Raw genomic sequence first — 22,620 nt, forward strand, 5'->3', positions numbered from 1 at the left:
ACTATTGCTTACATTTACAAACAGAAAGATTCTATTATTAAGAAATATACACAGAAATATAAGATACTTAAGCAAGTGTGCAATCTAAACTTAGAACAGAACCTCCTAGATTGGTTCCAGCAGCAATTCACAAATGGAAATGTTATAACAGAAGTTCAACTACGTAACAAGGCATTGGATATATTAAAACCCTTAAGTGAAGAGTTTACATGCATTGAAGATTGGTTGTTTAGTTTTCGTATGAGACACAATATTTCCCTGTATATTCCTGAAGATGTTGTGAATGAAAAGCCTAAGGAAGAGTGGAAAAGATTTCTTAAAACTTCGGGCTCAAAGGAGGTATATTTAGGAGGGGTTTGTGCTCTCTCACATAACTTTGACATCAACAGCTACTTAAATGGGCAAAATGCTGATGGCTATGTATCAATAATGTTTATTGTAAATGCACTAGGCTCTGATAAGAAGGAGGTTGTTGTTGTTGGAAAAGAGTTATTGGAGGCAGAATCACAAGTCAAAAGTCTACCAGTCAACTATTTCCATTGTGTTAATTCACAAATAAACTTTACAATAATTACAAATTACTTAACTAAATGGAATCATGAATTGTCATCTAAAGGCAAATATGTTACCCTGGTACTTGATGTACCAGACACTATGACAAGAGGTTTAAATTTAAGTAACATAAGAATTGCCAGTATTACTGATATTAATTATGTTACAGTTATCTTAGAGAAGATAGTAGAGTGTTTTAAGTATCATTACAGAAGACTACAAATAAGTAGAAGTCTAACTTATGGTAAAGATAACTCAACATTCTTGGATTATGTTCATATGATTGGCAATGCTTGGTACAATGTACCAAATAAGTATGTACTAAACCTATCCTTGCCTCCTGGAGAAGGGAGTCTCCACTTCTCCTTAAAAGATGACATAGAAAACGATCACAGCATATCACGCTGGTGCAAAACATACAATGTACCCTTGAACATGGAACATTATCCCAACTCATTAGATAAATATATTTATTGTGATAAAAAACTACCATGTATTTACTGTGGTCAACTAGATGAAAATATGCAAACTGTGGATGTATTGAGTCAAAAAACTTGCCAGTCAACTTCAGGGATAGAAGCCTATCAAGCTATGAAAAGGCTTGTTTCTTATCTGCAGAGTGAAAGTGCAGGGGGATCAATTATAAAATATGCAAAATACCTGGAAAATCATATTGAATATGGAGCACTACTGCAAATGCATCAAATTATAGCTAGTACAAATGATTCCATATAAATAAAATTTCATTTTAATAGAGAGTCTTTTATTGATCAAGTTTAAAGTAATATTGTTGATTATTGATTATAAACATGAGTTATAAAACATACTTTGGTACACTCTAAATATTGAGATTATAATTACACACATAGACTGAATGCTCATAACATAACATATAACATACATAGATATGTAAAATGTAATTAAATTATATTATTTTTATTACATGTATTTGACATTCAATATCTAAAAAACCAGGAGTGCTGACATTTTAAAACGTTTGAGTTAGCTGGCGCCATAGAGGCGATCGTTTTTATTTCATCACCAGCTGACCCGCGCAAATTCGCTTGCGTCACATTAGAGAGATTGGGTCATAATTTTCCCCGTTTTTGTAACATTTTTTTACTGATTCTCTGCTCCTGTTGGTCGTAGCGTGATGTTATATAGCCTATAGCTTTCCTCAATAAATGGGCTATCTAACACGGCTTTTTTTTAAAATTCGGACTAGTATTTCCTGAGATTAACGCGTTCTTCTTCGAACTCTTCAGCTTTATAATGTAAGTATAGATGGTAGCTTTAAATATTGTGATAACTTAGCTAGCAAAGTTTAACTTAAAGTGTTGTAGATTAAACATTATTATAATATACTTATTCATTTCATCTGAAAAATATTCTAGCACTTGTAAGACTATAGTACAACAATTTGAATTCTTCTTCTAAAGTTTTAATTTTCTTCTCTGTTAACGCCAATGCTTGTTGCAGTTGCACAGATCCCTTATGTTGTTGCTCTTGAAGCTGTTTTCTTTCATCGCTGATATGCTTCCAGACAGAATCAAACCAATGAAGAGCTTCGAAATTCGAATCCTGAAATATAAATCAGCCGATATAATAATATAAAGTGACCACACGTCAAGCGTTCGCGGGATTGCCCCGCTGTTCCCAATGAGTATCTAAATGTCACACTTTGCTCTATATTATGTTCTAACTTAATTGACTTAGAACTCAATAATTAATGTGACAAAAATATAACCAGACCCGAAACAACCATTCGTAAATCATTCAAATATTTGTTTCATATGGGAATAGAACTTTTGACCATCCGACGCAGTGGTTGCGTAGCGACTACCTATTTTAACGGGGGGGAATCCTGTACCAAAAACACACTGATGAGTATTGCATTTATGATTTTGAGGAAAGCCTTAGAGAAAAACTATAAATAATGGTACTTTACGGTACACACCTGGTCCAAAAGCTTTAGGATATAGGCTACACCCATAGCAAAGCCATCATCGGTAAAAGCAGCTCCGACTTTGTTTTTCTTAGACATTTTATCCTTAGATAATATCATGTGTTCTACAAAATTCAAAGTTAATGGCGGAACAATAATATAAAAGTTTTTGAGATGTATATGTTTAGGATTTCGAAACACCGGAGCGAATACATCAACAAGCAATTTAAAATATTCTGTGCCCTGTATGAAATTGGTAACCAGATCATTGATATTATGGTCCAAATTCTCAGAGCATTCAAGGCTCCTGGGTCCAAGCTCATTTTCTTCCGATACGCTTTTAAAAGTTAGAACATTTTCAAGATTAGGTAAGAACATAGTAGCATCTGAACAACAATGGCGACCTCCTGATCGAATCATTCTTACATACCCCATCGCGTTACCAATTTGACTGATCAAGTCTCGGAATAAATCTAAATAGCTTTGACCGTCATTAAGTCCCAGTGCTCTTATGCCTTTGTTGAACTTTTCAGCATTTTTATATGAATACATATTTCCATTCTGATCACTAGATTCTTTAAAGTTTCTCAGATCTTTAATCAATCTTGATTTTATATGCTCGTCATACATGAACTGAGAAAATATATAAAATTTCTTTTTCAAGAATTGATAAGTAAAATTAACAGTGGTATTCATAATACCTGTTCCATGAGTTCTTATTGAGTTGGCAATATGTCTGATATTTATTGAATTTAAGTGTTTGTTGTTACTGCTTTTTTCAATGAAAATTTGATTATTTAAGTTGTACAAGTATTTTGATACAAATATATGTATATTGCGCATTATTTCCAAAACATCCAAACCTTGTTCTAAAGTTTGTGTCGGCAAATTGTCTTGAACGGTTTTTATATTAAACTTAAATTTCGCCATTTGACGCATTTCCCCATACGTTTTCCAATCTGATAGGACAACTGTCGTCAAGTTATAATACATGGTGGACAAGTAATGCTCCACTGATGGCACAATAGACATATAGAGAAATTGAATCCTGAAATTATCTACAACAAGTAATAACTTCTTAGTCATTTCAAATGTAAATGGGTTCACAACATCAAGTTGTAAATGAGAATGTATGTGTAGACGTAAATTAGTTTCTATGTTTTGACTTGCACTTTGTATTACTTTATTCTCAATTACAGATTTCATATTGTTTAGAAACTGTTTCGATTTCGTCATTCCATAGCGTTTATCGGTTTTATTTAGGAATACAATGCAGTCTTCTAACACCAACAAAAAATACTTTAATTTCAGAGAGTTTAGCTGCACACTAAAATTCTGTTCAAAATATATTGGAATTATATTTTGATGCCACAGTAACCATGAGCAATCACATAAACTCTCCATAGACTGCACATAGTTTGATAGAATTTGAATCTTTTCAAGTAACTTCCCCAACCTAATGTAGCTGTCTTCTAAATATGTAGTGTCTGGTACAAAACTTAAAGCAATGTTGGCTGCAATATTACGTTCCACCGTAGCAGCACCTCTTAAAGCTCTTTCCGCTATTACAAGGCAGGTGAGTTCATCAAGTCTCTTGTTGGCATAATTTTTATCTGTCATTAACGATTTCTTTACTTCAAGTATTGACGAAGTTGATTGGAAAACAAGATGTTGTAATATCATATTGATAGAAATTATCATCTGATTCCTGTTCCGCGTAAGTGCATTTCTTAGAATTTTCAACATGTACATTATTTCAAATAATGAAATAAGCATACTCTTTGGAAGTGGTATTCCTAAAGACAGATGTAAATTGATTAAAGTAAGCACTGAATGGTTGGTTTTCGAGGCAATATCAAGTCCATCAAGTAAAGTTTTCGCATGCAAGCTCATTTCTGCAGCACTCAATTTATGATGGTTAGATGAAAATATTTCCTCAATATTCAGGACCCATTGTGTGCATAATATATGCAAACTAGTTATGTCTTTGATCAAATTGGATTTCTTTGCTGTAATATAACTTTGTCGTGCTTTTATCATACTCTGAGACATCTTGTCGTGATTTGCACACAGGGAAGGAACATGTCTTTGCAGGAATTGTTCAGGAAACCAGATGGCTGTCCCAATCAGGTGAATACTGTGGGCCTGAAACAGCAATGATTACGAAAGTAAGTAGTAGTGTAAACAACAGTTAAAACTATGTTATACTTAAATAAGAAAGTAATTAAAAATATAGTTACTTTTGTATTCAGGTCCATCAAAGATTTGAACGTTTTTTTATCACTATTGCCAAATAAATGGGCAGTGAGAACATACAGAGCATTTACTTTGATACATTTGTACATGTTGCTGACATTTGGTTGGTCTTGAACGAGTCTGTCAAGATTTGCAATAGCTTGTTTTAAGTATTGAGAGAATTCAGTGGTCACCAATGAACAGTTTTTATCTATTAAACTGCTTCGTAAAACTGTTAAATTTTGGAGACTCTTCTGGACTATATCATCATTCATTATTTTTGATGTTATATTATTTATAGCTCCCAACATAGCTTTAAACTTGTCTTCCATGATATCAAAATTTTCTGTAGAATTACTCATTGATTTGAGAGTTTTGCAGAATTTGTTCCAATTTGTTGCCAAGGAAGTGCTAGATATCAACATCTCTAATAAAGCAATGATGGTGAATATTTCCCCAATGTGATTGATGATGTAGTGTAGTTGAATGCCATCTGTAACAAAAGTAATACTAACATTGTTATATATTTTAACAGTAGTCTACAAATAAGTAAGTAGAAAAGTATTGACTATATACTAAGTAATAGAATAGGTGTAATCTTACTGATATTGATAGCACTCTTGGTAAATATGGCAAACACTTGGCTGCACAAATTGCGTAAGACTTCATCACAGCGAGTAGCAAATGCACTGAGTGAACAAATAGATTCCATTTGTGCGCTGATATCATTAGTATTGTATTCTTCATACACTGATAAGAAACTAAAATGCCTGTAAATATAACATAACTTTAGTATAATTTATATTATGCCCATTTTGTACTGAAATCTATAATCTATACTAATATTCTAAAGCTGAAGAGTTTGTTTGTTTGTTTGAATGCATTATCTCAGGAACTACTGGTCTGATTTGAAAAATTCTTTTTGTGTTAGATAGCCCCTTTATCGAGGAAGGCTATAGGCCTTAAAGAGCACAGTACCAGTAAAAAATGTTACAAAAACGGGGAAAATTATGACCCAATCTCCTTTATGTAATGCAAGCGAAGTTGCGCAGGTAAGCTATATTTTATAAGCATAAGAGCAGTCAAAGAACAGTCCAATTCTGTCCAATGCACAGAGATAGAGAGTTTTAATCTAAAGCAGGGTCACAATGGCTATTGAAATGATAATGACTCATTCCAAAGCAAAGGACAACATTGTGATAAAAAATTGTGTGACTGTGTATTATTTAAAACTGTTTTAAATGGGAGTAGTTTCCCGAAATTAAGCTAGAATAGTGCCAAAACCCTGAAGTAAATAATAAACATTGAAATGTTATTTATTTGTAAAAAATAAAATAATTGAAAAGTGTCTTTAATATTTAACATATTTTTAAATACACTAGATTCTTTTATGAACTGCTTCTGTTTTTGACATTTAGTTGATAGTTTCTTATTTGAATTTTATTGGATCCATATCAATTTCATTATCTATGCACATATTAAATAGGTATGTGGTATGTATTTATAATATTTCAAGGATATACCTATATTTCACTCCTATCACAGTAATTTTCAACAAGAAATTTTGGAAACTTGTTTATTGTTAGTTAAATGAACTGCTGCAATGAGAATCATAAAAAGTTTAAACACCTCTTACCGTTCAAATGCTTCTTTTTTTAGGGCCATCACTTCTATGCATAATGATGAAAGTACACTTAGAACCTTGGTCATCAAAGTGTTATCAGATGATACCAGCTCGGTAATTGATACGAGTTCATTCGGTATCATAGCTACCTGTATGGGTAAATATGTCCTATTTTCTTCCCAGAAATCATCTTTCGTTAAATTAACAAGATCTTGGCACTGTGTTTTAAAAAATTGACCATATCTTTTCAGAATCCAAGTCCCAGCTTCTTTTTCCACGTCAGTCCTCATAATGTTAGATTATTTTGTGTAATTATTGTGGATTTGAAGTATAACTACAATTATTTACGATTAAATTTAAAAACCATTAATGAATTAAACTTTGTTTTGTACACTCTCATAATATGATCGATGACACTGACATTTCACATGACACTTCACAGTGTTCAACAACTCTTTAATGTAAGGCTATTTTGAAAACTAGTCTTTTCAGCATAACGAAACGTTTGAACAAGTACTTACTTGTGTAATTGCAAATATCAGCCATCATAACGGACTAAGAGATGGTATCACATCTTTAAAATTTTATTGGTAAATCTTAAACTCAAACTAAACAATTGCATCTATAAAAATCGAATAATTAACAGTTTTCCTGGTTTTTTATGAGGTCTGCATTCTACTTACAATTTTGAGCTTTTTAACTTTAGTCTATATATTCACTTAAATTTTTGAATAATTTTTTGGTAGTGTTTGTGTGTGGGCCCAGTTGACCCACAGAGGGAAAATAAGTAAGAAAACAACATTATAATAAATAAAACTGTTGCATTTACGAAAATATTTATTGAAAACAACACAATCACTAAACTTATTAATGTTATTGCTTTTTAAAACTTTTTAATATTGGGTAAATGTTGTCAAATGCTTCATATATTTCTTCTCGTACCTTGGCACCAGTCAAGACCACTTTTCCGGAGACAAAGATCAATAACACTATTCTAGGTTTTACCATTCTATAAATAAGTCCAGGGAATAACTCAGGTTCATAAGAGCTGAACTGTCCATGTGTGAGGACTAAGCCTTCTAAGCGAATTGGGAACTTCACATCACAACTTCCTACCATATTTTGTATCTTAAAATCTAAAAATTTTGCCTGAAACAAAATGTTATCATTAAAAAATTGTAGTATGATGTACTTATGACCATATGTCTATAATTGTAACACTTACAGTAAAGCCAAGTTTTTGTATAATCCTAGCGTATTTTCTAGCAGCTAGACGGGAATCTTCTTCACTCTTAGCACCAGTGCAAACCATTTTCCCTGAAGAAAATATAAGGGCTGTTGTCCTAGGCTCCCTTATTCTCATGATAACAGCAGCAAATCTCTTTGGATTGTATTCTGCATTTCTTGCATGTAGGGCAATCTTTTTTAAATCCAATTTACAATTAAGATTAACTGTTGACACAATATTTCTGAAAGAATAAACAGAAACATTAAGATACAAGTACCTAATTGTTTACAGAGAATGTTAAAATACTTACACAGTGAAAAGTTTTAAAAGTTTACAATCTTAGATGTAAATAACAAATCAAATAAGGAACTAGGAACTATCGACTAGGAAGAAACAGTCAAGCATGGGCACTTACTGTAACTGAGGCAGTATTCCAGGGTCAGCTGAATGTGGGGTCATAGGTGTCATAGGAGCTGGACTGGCTTGGCTGAGCATCTGCTGTCCTGCTAAACTCCCACTTGTTATCATTGGTGACATCATGTTTTGCTACAAAACAAGATATATGTATGTTAACTAAATACTCGCTATATGGAAGCTTCCCTTGCAAATTCAGTTGCATTTAGCCATAATTTTGATTCTTACAGACTAAAACATACAAGCAGTGATAATACGAATTAAATATAAATTACTGGTGTTTGTGGTTGCATCATCTGTTGAGGGGTGGCATAGCTAGGAGCCGGAGCGTAAGCATGGACAGATCGCTGAGGAGTGCCCAGACCGAAGCCGACCAGTGGCGAGGACATCGCGGCAAGGGCTTGTTGTTGTTGCTGCTGTTGTTGATGTTGGTGCTGCTGTTGCATTGCATTTGGCAGAATCTGTTGGTCCTCCTCAGGTTGATGTAAAGGTGTACCTATTCCAGGTATATTGTACGGACTCGGTAGCATTTGATCCATTTTGAAAAGTTTGTTTTGAACTTCAACCAAAAATAGTTATGTAGAAATCATACACTGAACAAATTCTTTAATGCTACGAATGTAATAATTAATGTTTTTCTCAAAAATATAAGTACTTTTTGTAATGTTTATAAACTACGTTAAACTAGATCTTTCTAACACAACAAAATATAAATTAATTGAAATGAAATTCTTTCCACCAACATTCATGTCAAAAACTGTCAAACTATAAATCATAGACATAGACACTTTTTTTTGTCCCTGTTGGAACAGGCAAAGGCAACTAAACCCATACAGCCTTCAATCAACTACAATCAGAGTGTCATCTTATTTAGTTTTTTATGTAGTCTTTTGAGCCTTGTACGGAAGTGTACCTATGGTGTGCAGTAGATACCAAGCAGGGCTACAGCTAATCTGGATCCCAAATTTCAATCTTGGTATTTGTGGGATTAGGATTTTTTTACACAATTTGTAGGTACTTTAATTTATCATCCTTCACTGACACGGCCGGTTAAATATCGTTTACCAAGTGGCAGAATAGCTTTTCTGTCATTGCGGTTTGTCGCTAGATTTGTCATCTGTCGGCTGTCAATCGATATCTGTCATTTTGTCGCAACTTGAGTCAACCAATGCCACGCTAGTTGCTTTTATTGTTTTCACTCTGTTGTGCTATTTATTAGATAATTACAATGGCAGAAACTATGAAACAAACGGTTGCGACCATATTAAAGAGTATCGAAAGGTAATTCATGAATCTTTATTGATTTCGTATGAGGTTATGTTTGTACTAATCGTACACTGTTTTCTAACAATAATACAACGTTACTCAAAATATACTTAAATAACTATAATGTTCCTGTATTTGTAGATACAACCCTGCCAACCTCCAAACATTGGAGAGGTACGTTGAGATGCAATCCCGAGAAAATACGTACGATTTGGAAGCTAATCTAGCGGTACTGAAACTCTATCAGTTCAACCCGGAGAAATTCAACGCTGATATCACGTGCCAAATCCTACTGAAGGCATTGACTAACTTTCCTCACACAGACTTCACTTTATGCAAGTGTCTTTTGCTGGAATCTGTGGTAAGTCAAGAACTTTGTATCCTATACTTTACTGATTGTAAACAGTTTGTACTTATCTATAATTTAACTTTACTGAACTTAAATTCTTACCTGAATGTCAAGAACATCATATCGTTTATTTTAATGGTTAGAAAACTTTGCTTATACTTAACTCATTTAATTTAGCTGAATTAATTGTTAACAATTTTCATCAAGAGACTTTGTTTTTTGAAGCTCATAACACAAGTATAGATTCCAATCAGGGATATGCATATGTATATTGACTAAGAATATCTTTCCCATAACTGCAAATAAGCAACATTGCAGTTTTAATATCAATTTATTTATTGATATTAAAACTGCAATGTTGTTTATACTAAATATAACCTAATCATAATTTAACAATTGACATGGTTAAGTTCTATATAAGTATTTGCCTTCCATACAAGTGCTTAAGGGTTTGTAATGTAATAACACTTGATGTTGTTTTAATTATCCATATATTTCAGGTTGAAAATGAAACAATTTCACAAATCAAATACTTGGCTGATATCTTGGAGCAGTGCGACTTTGCTCAGTTTTGGAACCGTGTTCATCAAATGCCTGAATTGTGCAATCGCATCAGTGGGTTCCATGACTCCATAAGAAAGTTTGTGTGCCATGTTGTTGGCATCACATTCCAGACCATTGATAAGAACAACCTTGCTAACTTATTAGGAGGCATTGATGGTAAGCACTACAGAATAAATATAGTCCAACAACTTAGTGGAGAGTCCATAGCCTACATGATAAGCATGGGTTGGCAGTGATGTACAAAATTTTGAATTTAGAATGTATGTCACTTATACAGCAGATGATTGTCTGTTAGCTAAAAGTATTACGTAAATTGGAAAAACCTCTTAAATCTTGATTATACTTTTGATAAATTGTGTGTTCAAAAGCTCTCTTCTAAGTGATAGGACTATAGAACAATGTTACATGCCTCTGTTGGGTTCATAATTAACTCTGTCATATCATATTTACATATTGAAAATATTTTTTTAGATGTGACCTTGAAGCACTGGGTGAAAAAGTATGGATGGAGAGATGATGGCAACCTCATCTTCATTGCCAACCAAGATGAGAACATTAAGACTAAGAATATCACTGAGAAGATAGAGTTCGATCATCTTGCTCCATTGATGACACTTTTGTAAATCTTATGCAATACTTTGCTGCTGAATAAAATCTAAACAAATATAAGTGTGTCAGTTCTTGCTCTGATTGCTCCAGCCGCCACTTTTTCTAAACTAGTTATGTTTTTGTGTTGTTGATTTCTTAATTTTGCATGTCCATTGTCCAGTCATGTAAATGGAATATTTCAATCATTTAATATTTGCTTTGCTGCAACTCACCTAAAATTATTTTCTCCTTATAATTTTAAATAATATTCATAAATGCTACATGATTTGAAACACTTTTTGAACCAATGTTTCTATTATATTTAAATAAATTATTGGACATGGTTTTTCATAAGTTCCACTTATTCACCCTAGTTCTATTAATTTTTGAACTTGAAAAATACCAGTGCAAAGCTCTGCAATAAATATTCTGTTACTCTGTTAATTCAACTAGATAATTTTCTCATTGATATCTCCCAAATATCAATCAGTTTTAACATTGTTTGAAGCCCTGTCTCCCAGGCATATTCGAACACTTTTTGTGAAGTCTCTTTTTAAATCAAAACATGTACGTAGAATCGACTTTTAATTTAAATTAAAAAATCCTTACGTAAACTTTTATATACAATGACTTGTTGCAAAACATAACAATAACAAATAACAAGAACATAACATAACACACAATGAGGTTGAGTCTTTTCTTCCATCTTACGATTTCTTGCCGTGGCTGTAACCATGTTCCTTGCCGGCAGCATGGCCTCCTTTCTTTCCGTGATCGTGGTGGTGGGCGTAATGTTCTTCGTGACCGTGGTGGCCCTTGTGTCCTTTGTGGTCTTCGTCGTAATGTCCCTTGTCGTGATGGCCTTTTTTGCCGTGATGCTTCTCGTGATGTCCCTTTTCGTGGTGTCCACCCTTCTTGTGGTGACCTCCCTTTTTATCATGATGGCCGTGGAAGTCACCATGCTTATGATGGTGGCCGCCTTTGTGGAAGTCGTCGTAGAATTTGTGTTCCTTGTGATATTCATCTTTGTGTGATTTGTGATGGAAACCGGTAGTTTTTGAACCTTTCTTGTGTCCCTTTTTGTGTCCAAATTTGCCTCCCTTGTGTCCATGTGCCGCCTCGTGGTGTTCACCGTGGTGGTCGTGTTCGTCGTGGTGTTTCTTCTTGTGTCCTCCGTGTTCGTCGTGGTGTCCTTCATGGTGGTGTTTGGCGTGTTTGCCGTGATCACCCTCGTCGTGATGATGGTGTGACTTGTATCCCTTGTCCCCCTTGTCTCCGTGCTCTTCGTGGTGATCCGCGTGATGTTCGTGACCGCCGCCTGATTCGTGGTGACTGTTTTGAGCCTTTTTGTGTTCCGTGCCGGCTATCGCCTGGTCCGAAGCGCTGCCAGCTGGTGCTAGATCACCGCCGGTGGGCGCTGTTATTTCGGCCGCTGGCTTCTGCTCGATAGCCTTTTCACCTTTTAATTCTGCTACATTTCGAGCGTAAGTGAATATCACCACGCATGCAAGTAGATTTAGTGAAAGTAAGAGCCTCATGCCTGTAACACAAAGAGAAGAGTATAATTTAAATAAGTTTACAATAGGTCTTTAATAAAAGTTAAGAGCAAAATATTTATTGATAAATCTAACTCACTTTGTCTCTTTCGGTCAGAGACGGAGCCGCGACCAAAGCTGCGACCACAGTGTCAAAACTGTTTCCGCATTTCGATTTTATAGATAAGTTCGCTTTCATCTGGTGTCGATTACAGAGTGGTCTTTTGCAATCGTTGCTGCAGATTTCTGGATGAGTGGTTTTGCGACGGCGCGGTGGCTGTGACGACATCGTGTTATGGTTAAACTGAATTAGTTCCGTTAGACCGCCAGAACACTGTTACTTATTAACTTTGTTTAGTTGACCTCTATTTCTTATTGCAATTAAATTAGTTTCGTCTTTGTACTGTTGATACATTATGCTCGTTGCAGTAAATGATAAACATGTTTTAAATTAGTTTTCGTTTATTTACAAGAATGAATTGCATAAAGTAACAAAATAAACAGTAATAACATAACTTAATGGTAATGGTTTCAGTGCTTTCCATGGTGGAATCCCCAGTGTTTGTGGTCTTCGTGGCCGCCCTTCTTGCCATGGTCGTGGTGATGGTGGTGGTGTTCTTCGTGTCCGTGGTGGCCCTTGTGGCCCTTGTGATCTTCGTCGTAATGATGTTTATCATGATGACCCTTGTGGCCGTGGTGGTGTTCATGGTGGCCGGAATGATGATGACCGCCCTTTTTGTGGCCTCCTCCGTGTTTCTCGTGGTGTCCGTGGTGGTGGCCGTGCTTGTGGTGTTTGCCTTCCTTGTGGTGGTCATCGTAGAAGTGGTGGTCTTTGTGGTACTCGTCCTTGTGGTATTTCTTGTGGTAGCCCTCAGTTTCTTCACCCTTGTCATGGTGTTTCTTGTGGTGGTGCTTGCCGCCCTTGTGATGGTGTCCATGTTCGTGATGATGACCGTGGTGGTCGTGCTCATCCCAGTGTTTCTTGTGGCCGCCTCCGTGTTCATGATGATGGCCTTCATGGTGGTGTTTGCCATGATGGCCGTGTTCGCCTTTGTGGTGGTGGTGATGTCCTTTGTGTCCTTTGTGGCCTTTCTCTCCATGTTCGTGATGATGATGCGCATGGTGCTCCTTGCCGCCGCCAGATTCGTGGTGGTGGCCATGATGGCTCGCCGCAGCGACGAGATCACTCTCGCCAATTTCTCGGCCTGAACAGGCCATCAAGGCGCATCCTAACACGGCAAAGGCGACCAGCGACCTCATTGTGCCTCTTTTCTACGACCCTGTGCTATTTGTTGTATATTTGGTTACTCAGATTGAACTGTCTGTAAACCCGGCTGTGCCGCATTTTATATCATAAAATTAGCGGGTTGCACTCAGTGAAACCATCGGGCAAGGACGCCACGGCGGCGAGCTCGGTACCGTTGCGCCTTGTTACAAGTTCTGATATTGCGACATACTCAAAGGCCTACGCAAAAAATAATTATTGTGGTTACCTACCAGTATCGATAGAGCCTACTAGCACTACTGACAAATAGTATAATCCAATGATACTAGCATACTATTTCTATCCTGTAGGCTTGAAAATAATACCTAACTTGTTCGAGATTAAGTTACGCACTGTGTAGTATTACATATACCACCTTATACTTATCTCACCAACTTAATACCCTAAACTATAAAATAAAACTACTTATTGGCATAGGTATTTATCCTAATCATTGAACATTTATCTCTGTACTGTAGGTAGTTACTAGAAGGCTTAACAGTACCTGTTTAAGAAGAGACCTGCCACAGAGATCACCCACTGTGATCGCAGGCTCGATTTCCAGGTCAGATAAAGATACTAAGCGGTTTATTTTTGTAACCAATACAATGCCAACAATTTCAATTTCTGCGTGCGTTATTTATGGTAATAGCTTAAAAATGTATAGGCTTATATTGATTATTTATCACTGTGTATAGGTACATAAGTTCGTAAGTTCAACACCAAGTAATACCTCTGCAGTAAACAATGACCATTAAAAAAAAGATGAAAGTTTATTTCCAGGAAAAGTACAAGATAGGGACATACACTAAAAATTCAAGTACCTACCTACATGATTAACAAAACATTAAATCATATACGTATAAGTAAGTAATTTTGGAACCTATCACATAAAATTAAAATATATTATATGAAAAGGGTTTCTCATAAAAAATTAAAGATATTTATTTCACATAAAATAAAAGTAAAGTAAGGCGTAGCATAAGTTTTCAATCACTTTTTTTACAGGACTTGGCCCATTACATAATAAGTCATGTCAAGAATTAATTAGCCTACCTAAAATAAAATCTAGAAATATAAATTACATTGATGTCTGTCAGGCATTCTGGGTAAGTGTAACATAATGAAAATCTTGAAAATGGTATGACTGAATAAAATACAAATTTATTTGTATTGTGGGGCCTTAAGTCGGAATTATTTAAGAGAAAAAACGTAAAATCCTACAGAATGAGCCGAATAATCCAAACGCAGGATATTTTTTTTTGTAGGAAGTTTCGTATCTTTTGCTTTACCCCCAATAGATGGCGTTCGAAGTATATCGGTTCATCCAGTCATGTACAGTATTGACTAAGTTAAAGAGAAGCATAGGTACTAGCTTGACACGATTTATTATACCAATCGTACCTATATGAACTTTAAGATTCAGATATACATAGACATTAAGATAGATGCCCAAGGTACAGGCCTAAGTTAGTTTGGGACCTACTGTTAATTCTGTGTATCGATTTTTATCTTTTTTATTGCATACAGTAGTGTGCTGTACCTACTTTTAGTTTTTACACCAATCTATCAATTATTGTACAATATGAATGAAGCTGTAATTGTTTTGTCGATCAGATCCACGTGACGTGTCGTAGTTTATTATTGTTATGTAGGTAATGTCGTATCTTCATTATACTTTCAGGAGAGAAATCTGTTTATATGTCCATGATGTATTTTACTTATAAATATACTTATTACATTGCTAGCAAAACAACAACATATACCGTCAGTCAGGTCACAATTTCAAATTGATAATTAAACTAGTTATATTTTTTTAAAATGTAGTAATATAAACTTAGTTAGTTAATAGTTTGTATTATCGTCCAACTTCAGGATTTAGGTACTTGGGAAACCAGTTTCCAAACTTAGGTTTCCTAAACGGCTGAAGGGCTACTGTTTAATATAAATACATAATTTCTGTTTCATTATTTATTATCAAACGAAAAGTAGGTAATCATACCTTTAGACAACTGACACACTGCCACCGGATTCCTACTAGATAGAATAACATCGACACTCAGTACAGACACTCGTGCTCATCACACAAATATTAGTTCTAGTTGGAATTCGAACCCTACACATAAGCGAGCACTTCGGTTTTGTGAGAGAGTGACCACGTTTACTACGCCGTCAAACGTGCACTTTAAGGATACCAATGCTTTAATTCTATTTCAGCACATAAGTATGTTCTCACAGAGGTAATCTAAAGAAAACTTTGAAATTATAGTCAGTTCTTCTATTTCCCACCAGATGTCTCCACTGGTCGGGACAAGTAAATTCTTTTTCTCCCTTCCCTATATTTTTTTATCCCAACTAACCGCTGTGTATAACTACAAGCTATTTAGCCAGCTTAAATAAAGCTTAATTGCTTAATTATGGCTTATTGCCCCTTGCGGCATTGCTCTGGACCCTACGAGGTCATCCTTTAACAGTGTCATATTCGATAATTTTTGTCTATAAGGAATTTTCTCCAATGAAGAGGCGTATTGTCTATTTCTTCTCTAAAGATTTTAAGTACATTTGTCATTGAGTTTTTCTGCCTAGAATTTGTTAGTACTGACTAACAAATTCTAGGCAGAGTATGGAAGTTGGGGTCATTGACCTATGTGCGTTCGCCGAAGAGATACCGTCCTTCCTGCGCTTGATCTTTTGTCGGTCGTTACCGAATTATGCAAGTAATAGAACATAGCAAACAGACGCATAATGCACGCCCAAAGCTACTGAAAACATGCATAAAACAAACATACTATACTACAAATTCACACAATTGACTCGATACTACTAATTTTATAATGTGTTGATAAGACATATTTTAGGTTACCTACGTGTCCACTACGTGTCTGTGCTTTGTAGCTGATGTCATTTTACCTGAAACCGATAGATTATTAAGTAGACTCTTGTTATGGAATAAACGTCCCGTTATAACACCGTAAAAGGTTTCAAAATGATTAAAGTTAGGTTAGCTAGCTTAACATTATTTTAGGAATCTAAAAAAGAAAACAAAAAAGAAATGCCGAATAATATACTTTTGGTCTCTTTCTTAATGCATCAAAACTAATCCTTTGTGTTCACAGGAACTGACAACAAGTTTAATCCTTATTTTCATCAAAGTAGTCATCTGTATTTTTTTATAGAAATATAGTTGGACTAGCTAAATAAACATTCATATCATTACGCCATTCACTTCTTCAGCATCCTTATTCCGTTATGGCTATGGCTTTTAATATACGTACCGTAATACCAATTATAGAAGTTAGCAAACTTTGTAATAAATTTTAAATATCGCCAGAGAACCACTTCCGAATTACATATTTACATGTTAAGAAACTGGTGTTTTTTTATTTAGAAGCTAAGTTACAGTTGGCAGGTATACGACATTATGTATGATGTCAGAAAACCGCTGATCAAACGCTCTTTTCTGTAATATAACTGCGAAAATATCAGGAAAAATTCAGGCAAGTATTTAATTAAATAGACTAAAACGAGTTTTACTTTCGAGAGCCACCCATTCATTTACGTTAGGATGGAAGTTGACCGTGAGTTAGTTCGGATACAAACATTACATCAATCAGTTTACTTGTTCGATATAAATAGACAATCGATGTTTTAGAGGTCAGTTACAACCGGACTTCCTCTGGACAGTTATCTACCGCGACTCCAGCAGTTCGGTAGAGTTCATCATGAGGGTGCTATTAGTAGTTGGTGTTTTGTGCCTCGCGGCGATATGTACCGCTGAGCAAGCCGACGACATGGCGGTAGCCGCTTCTCACCATCACGAAGAAGGCGGTGGTCACGAACACCATGGACATCACCATCACGACCACGGTGGCCACCACCATAAGGGTCATAAAGGACACCACCATCACCACAAGGGTGACCATGGCCATCATGGCAAGCACCATCATCATGACCACCATCATGAACACGGCGGCGGCCACAAGAAGCACTGGGATGAGCACGACCACCACGGTGACCACCATGAGCACGGACATCACCACAAGGGAGAGAAACACGGCCACCACGAACACCATGACAAAGGTGAACATGTCGACGGCTACCACAAGAAATACCACAAGGATCACTTCCACAAGGACCATCACTTCCACGACGGCCACCACGATGAGGGCAAGCACCACAAGCACGGACACCACCACGGACATCATGAAGACCACGGCGGCCACCACAAGAAGGGCGGTCACCATCACTCCGGACACCACGAAGGCCACCACGGTCACCACGGACACCACGACAAGCACCACCACGACGAGGGCCACCACGGACACAAGGGACACCACGGACACGAGGGACATCACCACCACCATCATGATCATGGCAAGAAGGGCGGCCACGACGACCACAAACACTGGGGCTTCCACCACGGCAAGCACTGATTGTACAAATTATGATAAGAATTGTTACCTATCTTTTACTGTTATTAAGAATGAAAGTTGTTGTTGTTATTCATATTTTTATAAAAAGTAAATAGGTATTTTTCTAAACGTATACTTATTATTATTGTGATGTTTATTTTACCTCTGATTATCTTGTCGATACTCATGTCGAGATATGAGTACTTCACGTACCTACACATCGTCCTAAGGTCTCTTGAAGTCTCAGAATCCCGCGAAACCTAAATCCGTTTTAAGTTATGTCTACGTATGTTATACATATTTCCCATATGATCATTAAGTATGACTGATAATATACCTTAATTAAGTAAGTATAACTCTTTGATAGTATACTATTTTGCAATATCTTGTACTCTACAAACAGTAACAAGCAACAAGAACATAATAATATAGAACTGTGGCTTCAGTAGCTACCCCTAAACATACTTTGATGCACGTGTATACTAAGGTCACTCTTCATAATTACGCTAATTTACGCTTTCCGATTACAAGGGAAAAATTTATCCAGTCCCGTTTCGTTTAATGTTTACGTAAGTATAACAATTTTTAATTATTTTTGGTTTGCCAACCTATGATGATCTATAGATAAATTATAATCAAAACCAACCTTCATTTAAATCATAACAAAGATCTAGACTGTTTACTTTAAGTTTTACACTGCAATAGGTACACTGATTTTAAATCAATTTCTTAATAATTGACATCGCATAAGTAACAAATTGCGTAGAAGGACCGTAAAGAGACGTTTCATGGACCACTTCTAACTTGTCGAACATTGAAGATCCCTGAGCTACTATTTCACATCCTAGTGTTCTGGGGTTCTGATGCCACGCATGGTGTTTCAAGGATTACATACATCACTTATCTGTAAATAATACCTATGCTATAATACGCTGTTTGTTTGTCTGTTTGTCGTATGGTTAGTGGTCAACCTAGTGTCAGAGTTGTTCAAGCCGCCCGGGAGGCCTTTGACGTGGCTTAACGACTGTTATCTTAGTAGACAACAACCGGGACCGACTTTTAACGTGCCCTCCGAAGCACGGAGACGCCCAGTTCATATACCACTATGCGGTCTCCCATCTATGGAATTACCGCGCTAATGGTTGCTTAACCCATAGATCGTTTACCGACCGGTGAGTGCAACTGGCTATGGGCGCCTCAAATACGCTAAATGTTGTAAGTACAAAACATCACGACTAATTTAGTAATAACTACTGCAAATTCTTATAATTAATAATATATTTTAAATAAATAATTGATATTGTCTAACGATCTGACGGAATACTTACTTGTTTTGTTCCATTTTTTTTTGCCTAGCGCTTATTTTGCGACAAAGGAAATCAGTTTGCAAGACATACACAGATCATAACGGTGAAGGTTTGCATAAAGGTCAAGTGCGTAATACTCATTACCTGCGATCCTTAATGACAAGATGTACCCGACGAATGTGATTGAAATGAATGAAGCAAGGTCTGTAAGGATCGTACCAGGTGGCGTTCTCCAGTCTCTGCCTACCCCTATGGGAAGAAGGCGTGGTTTGATGTGTGTATCTATTCTATGTATGTATGGAATTCAGTTACGGGTTAATACTTGACAAGTCATATAGGTCAAAATGAACTCAAATAATATCATAGTCTTGAGTCATTAATACACACGTTAAAGCGCTAAAAATACATTTATTAATTAAATGAAGAATCATTTGTTAATTTATTCAGATTAATTAATTTAACTTAAATTTAAATGGTTCAACTCAAAGAAAACAGAAGAACTATATGTTTTACATACTAAATAAAGAGACCGAAAATTTTAAGCGCTGATAGCTATTTTGTTTTTGTAAAAAAAAAGTGTTTTATGACTTGAACAATGTAAAGGCACTGACCGGTGATACGAGGTATTGTATCACTAGCAGTGAGCACTACAAATGGAACACCGCGTATACTAATATCCATTAATAATGACTATGATGTGATGGTCATTGCACTCGTAGGTAACATCATGTTTTTCCATTTGAAACCGATGTTTCAATGCGTGCAGTTTAACCACCGGTTTCTGGTCTATACCCGTATGTTGATAACAGTGCGCATTCCAGTATTAAAATCTTCAATTGGTTGTCATTAATTTTGCAATGTAGAAGAAACTTATTGATTTGCCGGTGAGAAGAGAAGATATAGGAAGATAATCTCGTGACAAGCAGTCATACACTTAATTTGGTACTCGAGCAAGGTTCTCTTAGCCTATTTAGAGGAGCTCGTGGCTTAGTTAACAACAGCCGCGCGGATCGATCTCTGAGGTTAAGCCATGCTTGCCGAGGTTGATTTGTGAATGGGTGACCATCTTATACATATCGAGTTCCTCCGTGTTTCGGAAGGCACGTTAAATTGTGGGTCCCGGCTGTCATATTCGAAGATCTTTGACAGTCGTTAACAGTAGTCACAAGCTTGAAAGTCTGACAACCAGTCTTATCTATGGGTATTGTGTTATCCCAGGTAACTGGGTTGCGGAGGTCAGATAGGCAGTCGCTCCATGTAAAACACTGATATTCAGCTGCATCCGGTGAGACTGGAAGCCGACTCCAACATAGCTTGGAAGAAAGGCTAAGCTGACACATTCTAATTAATTAAGTAAAATAAGTCATTTGTTATTGAATTCGATATACAGGTAATGAACAATTAATCTATACAATGAAAATTTGTACCTAAATACCAATTTTGGAGAGTAAATACCTACATAGGTATACAAAATTACATATTATTATTCTGTCGTAAGTGCGAAAAATTACCAACATATGGTCAACATAATATATGAATAACTACGTGTGTAATATTTATTTAGAAATAGTCGGGTAAAGATTTATAAAATGTGATTCCGTTAATATTGTAATTGTGACGTTTTTGTGTGCCGTGCCTAATGTTTTTTTGTCGGTTCGTCAACATTGTGCGTTTCTCTGTCACCTTATGTTAGAGTTCAAGGACACAAACGAACAAGGTCATTTTCAACTGGCTTCAAAAATTTACTTTTTATATATTGATCCATCTCGAAACCTGAATTTGAAAAAATACTTTGGCAGTGGCTGAATTTGGCAATTGTTGTATTAAAATTAATATTAATTATAAACTAATTTATTTACTGAGAATGTCACAGTATACCTATAAATGAATAATGTTTATCAACCAATACGAATACCGCTGTTCAAACACATGTTAAAAACCGGAGGTTTACCTAGATAGTATAGTACTCACCATAATTAAGTTCTGTAGTTGTGAACTACAAAAAAAGTAACTGACTTTCGAGAGTCATTCATTTACGGCAAGCTGGAAGTTGACCGTGAGTTAGTTCGGATACAAATATTACATCAATCAGTTTACTTGTTCGATATAAATAGACAATCGATGTTTTAGAGGTCAGTTACAACCGGACTTCCTCTGGACAGTTATCTACCGCGACTCCAGCAGTTCGGTAGAGTTCATCATGAGGGTGCTATTAGTAGTTGGTGTTTTGTGCCTCGCGGCGATATGTACCGCTGAGCAAGCCGACGACATGGCGGTAGCCGCTTCCCACCATCACGGTCATGGTGGCGGACATGAGCACCATGCTCATCACCATCATGACCACGGTGGCCATGGACACAAGGGACATAAAGGACACCATCATCATCACCACGGTGACCACGGCCATCATGGCAAGCACCATCATCACGACCACCATCATGAACACGGCGGCGGCCACAAGAAGCACTGGGATGAGCACGACCACCACGGCGACCACCATGAGCACGGACACCACCACAAGGGAGAGAAACACGGCCACCATGAACACCACGACAAAGGTGAACACATTGATGGATACCACAAGAAACATCATAAGGATCACTTCCACAAGGACCATCACTTCCATGACGGCCACCACCACGAAGGCAAGCACCACAAACATGATCACCACCACAAACATCATGAAGACCACGGCGGCCACCACAAGAAGGGCGGTCATCATCACTCCGGACATCACGAAGGCCACCACGGTCACCACGGACACCACGACAAGCACCACCACGACGAGGGCCACCACGGACACAAGGGACACCACGGACACGAGGGACATCACCACCACCACCATGATCACGGCAAGAAGGGCGAACATGAGGACCACAAACACTGGGGCTTCCACCACGGCAAGCACTGATTGTACAAATTACTTTAATTGTTATCAATTATTGTTGTTAAGAATGAACGTTGTTTTTGTTGTTTATATTTTTATACAAATGAAATAAATAAGTAGTTACTTTTCTAAATATATGTCTTATATTTTACTTTCCTTAACTCATCTTGATTGGGTCGAGTAATAATAAATTAGGGATCCCAACTTTAGGACCACATTGCAATGGTATCTACATCATCGGATAACTGGTTACTGTTCCTTTATCAGTGAGAGTGGTATATAATAATCCATATATCAATATAAAAGAAAAATTCTTACCTTTGTGAAGGGTTGTAGATTTTTTATAGAAATCATTCACCATTGTTAAATCAAAAACAATTACCTTGTTCTGACTGTACACATCAAAATTGATGTCTGACTTTCTTTGTTCTCTCAGAATACCAATTCGTC

General features: G+C 36.4%; 6 protein-coding genes across 6 annotated transcripts; 3 read left to right on the plus strand and 3 right to left on the minus strand.

Moving 5' to 3' along the window:
- Positions 1-1,286: 1,286 nt before the first annotated feature.
- On the minus strand, positions 1,287-6,760 carry SWIP (strumpellin and WASH-interacting protein). Its single transcript, XM_076118218.1, has 5 exons — positions 6,369-6,760; positions 5,336-5,502; positions 4,738-5,225; positions 2,510-4,642; positions 1,287-2,133 (listed from the first exon to the last, which is right to left on the minus strand). Exons 1-5 carry the CDS (start codon positions 6,644-6,646, stop codon positions 1,927-1,929), a joined length of 3,273 nt encoding a protein of 1,090 aa, XP_075974333.1. The 5' UTR covers positions 6,647-6,760; the 3' UTR covers positions 1,287-1,926.
- A 412-nt stretch (positions 6,761-7,172) lies between these two features.
- Tbp (TATA binding protein) lies at positions 7,173-8,781 on the minus strand. The gene is made up of 4 exons (XM_076118123.1): positions 8,274-8,781; positions 8,000-8,130; positions 7,582-7,825; positions 7,173-7,505 (listed from the first exon to the last, which is right to left on the minus strand). The coding sequence occupies exons 1-4, from the start codon at positions 8,535-8,537 to the stop codon at positions 7,230-7,232; spliced, it is 915 nt and encodes a 304-aa protein (XP_075974238.1). The 5' UTR covers positions 8,538-8,781; the 3' UTR covers positions 7,173-7,229.
- A 338-nt stretch (positions 8,782-9,119) lies between these two features.
- On the plus strand, positions 9,120-10,846 carry eIF3k (eukaryotic translation initiation factor 3 subunit k). Its single transcript, XM_076118556.1, has 4 exons — positions 9,120-9,279; positions 9,406-9,625; positions 10,114-10,333; positions 10,649-10,846. Exons 1-4 carry the CDS (start codon positions 9,227-9,229, stop codon positions 10,798-10,800), a joined length of 645 nt encoding a protein of 214 aa, XP_075974671.1. The 5' UTR covers positions 9,120-9,226; the 3' UTR covers positions 10,801-10,846.
- Positions 10,847-11,337: 491 nt separating this feature from the next.
- LOC142975265 (uncharacterized) lies at positions 11,338-13,634 on the minus strand. Its single transcript, XM_076118006.1, has 2 exons — positions 12,834-13,634; positions 11,338-12,305 (listed from the first exon to the last, which is right to left on the minus strand). Exons 1-2 carry the CDS (start codon positions 13,558-13,560, stop codon positions 11,473-11,475), a joined length of 1,560 nt encoding a protein of 519 aa, XP_075974121.1. The 5' UTR covers positions 13,561-13,634; the 3' UTR covers positions 11,338-11,472.
- Positions 13,635-17,227: 3,593 nt separating this feature from the next.
- Positions 17,228-18,105, plus strand: LOC142975540 (uncharacterized). The gene has a single exon (XM_076118455.1). It carries the CDS (start codon positions 17,287-17,289, stop codon positions 17,995-17,997), a length of 711 nt encoding a protein of 236 aa, XP_075974570.1. The 5' UTR covers positions 17,228-17,286; the 3' UTR covers positions 17,998-18,105.
- Positions 18,106-21,419: 3,314 nt separating this feature from the next.
- On the plus strand, positions 21,420-22,303 carry LOC142975521 (uncharacterized). Its single transcript, XM_076118432.1, has one exon. The coding sequence runs from the start codon at positions 21,484-21,486 to the stop codon at positions 22,192-22,194; it is 711 nt and encodes a 236-aa protein (XP_075974547.1). The 5' UTR covers positions 21,420-21,483; the 3' UTR covers positions 22,195-22,303.
- The last annotated feature ends 317 nt before the right edge of the window (positions 22,304-22,620 follow it).

This window comes from Anticarsia gemmatalis, chromosome 9 (assembly GCF_050436995.1).
Source record: "Anticarsia gemmatalis isolate Benzon Research Colony breed Stoneville strain chromosome 9, ilAntGemm2 primary, whole genome shotgun sequence".
NCBI lineage: Eukaryota > Metazoa > Arthropoda > Insecta > Lepidoptera > Erebidae > Anticarsia > Anticarsia gemmatalis.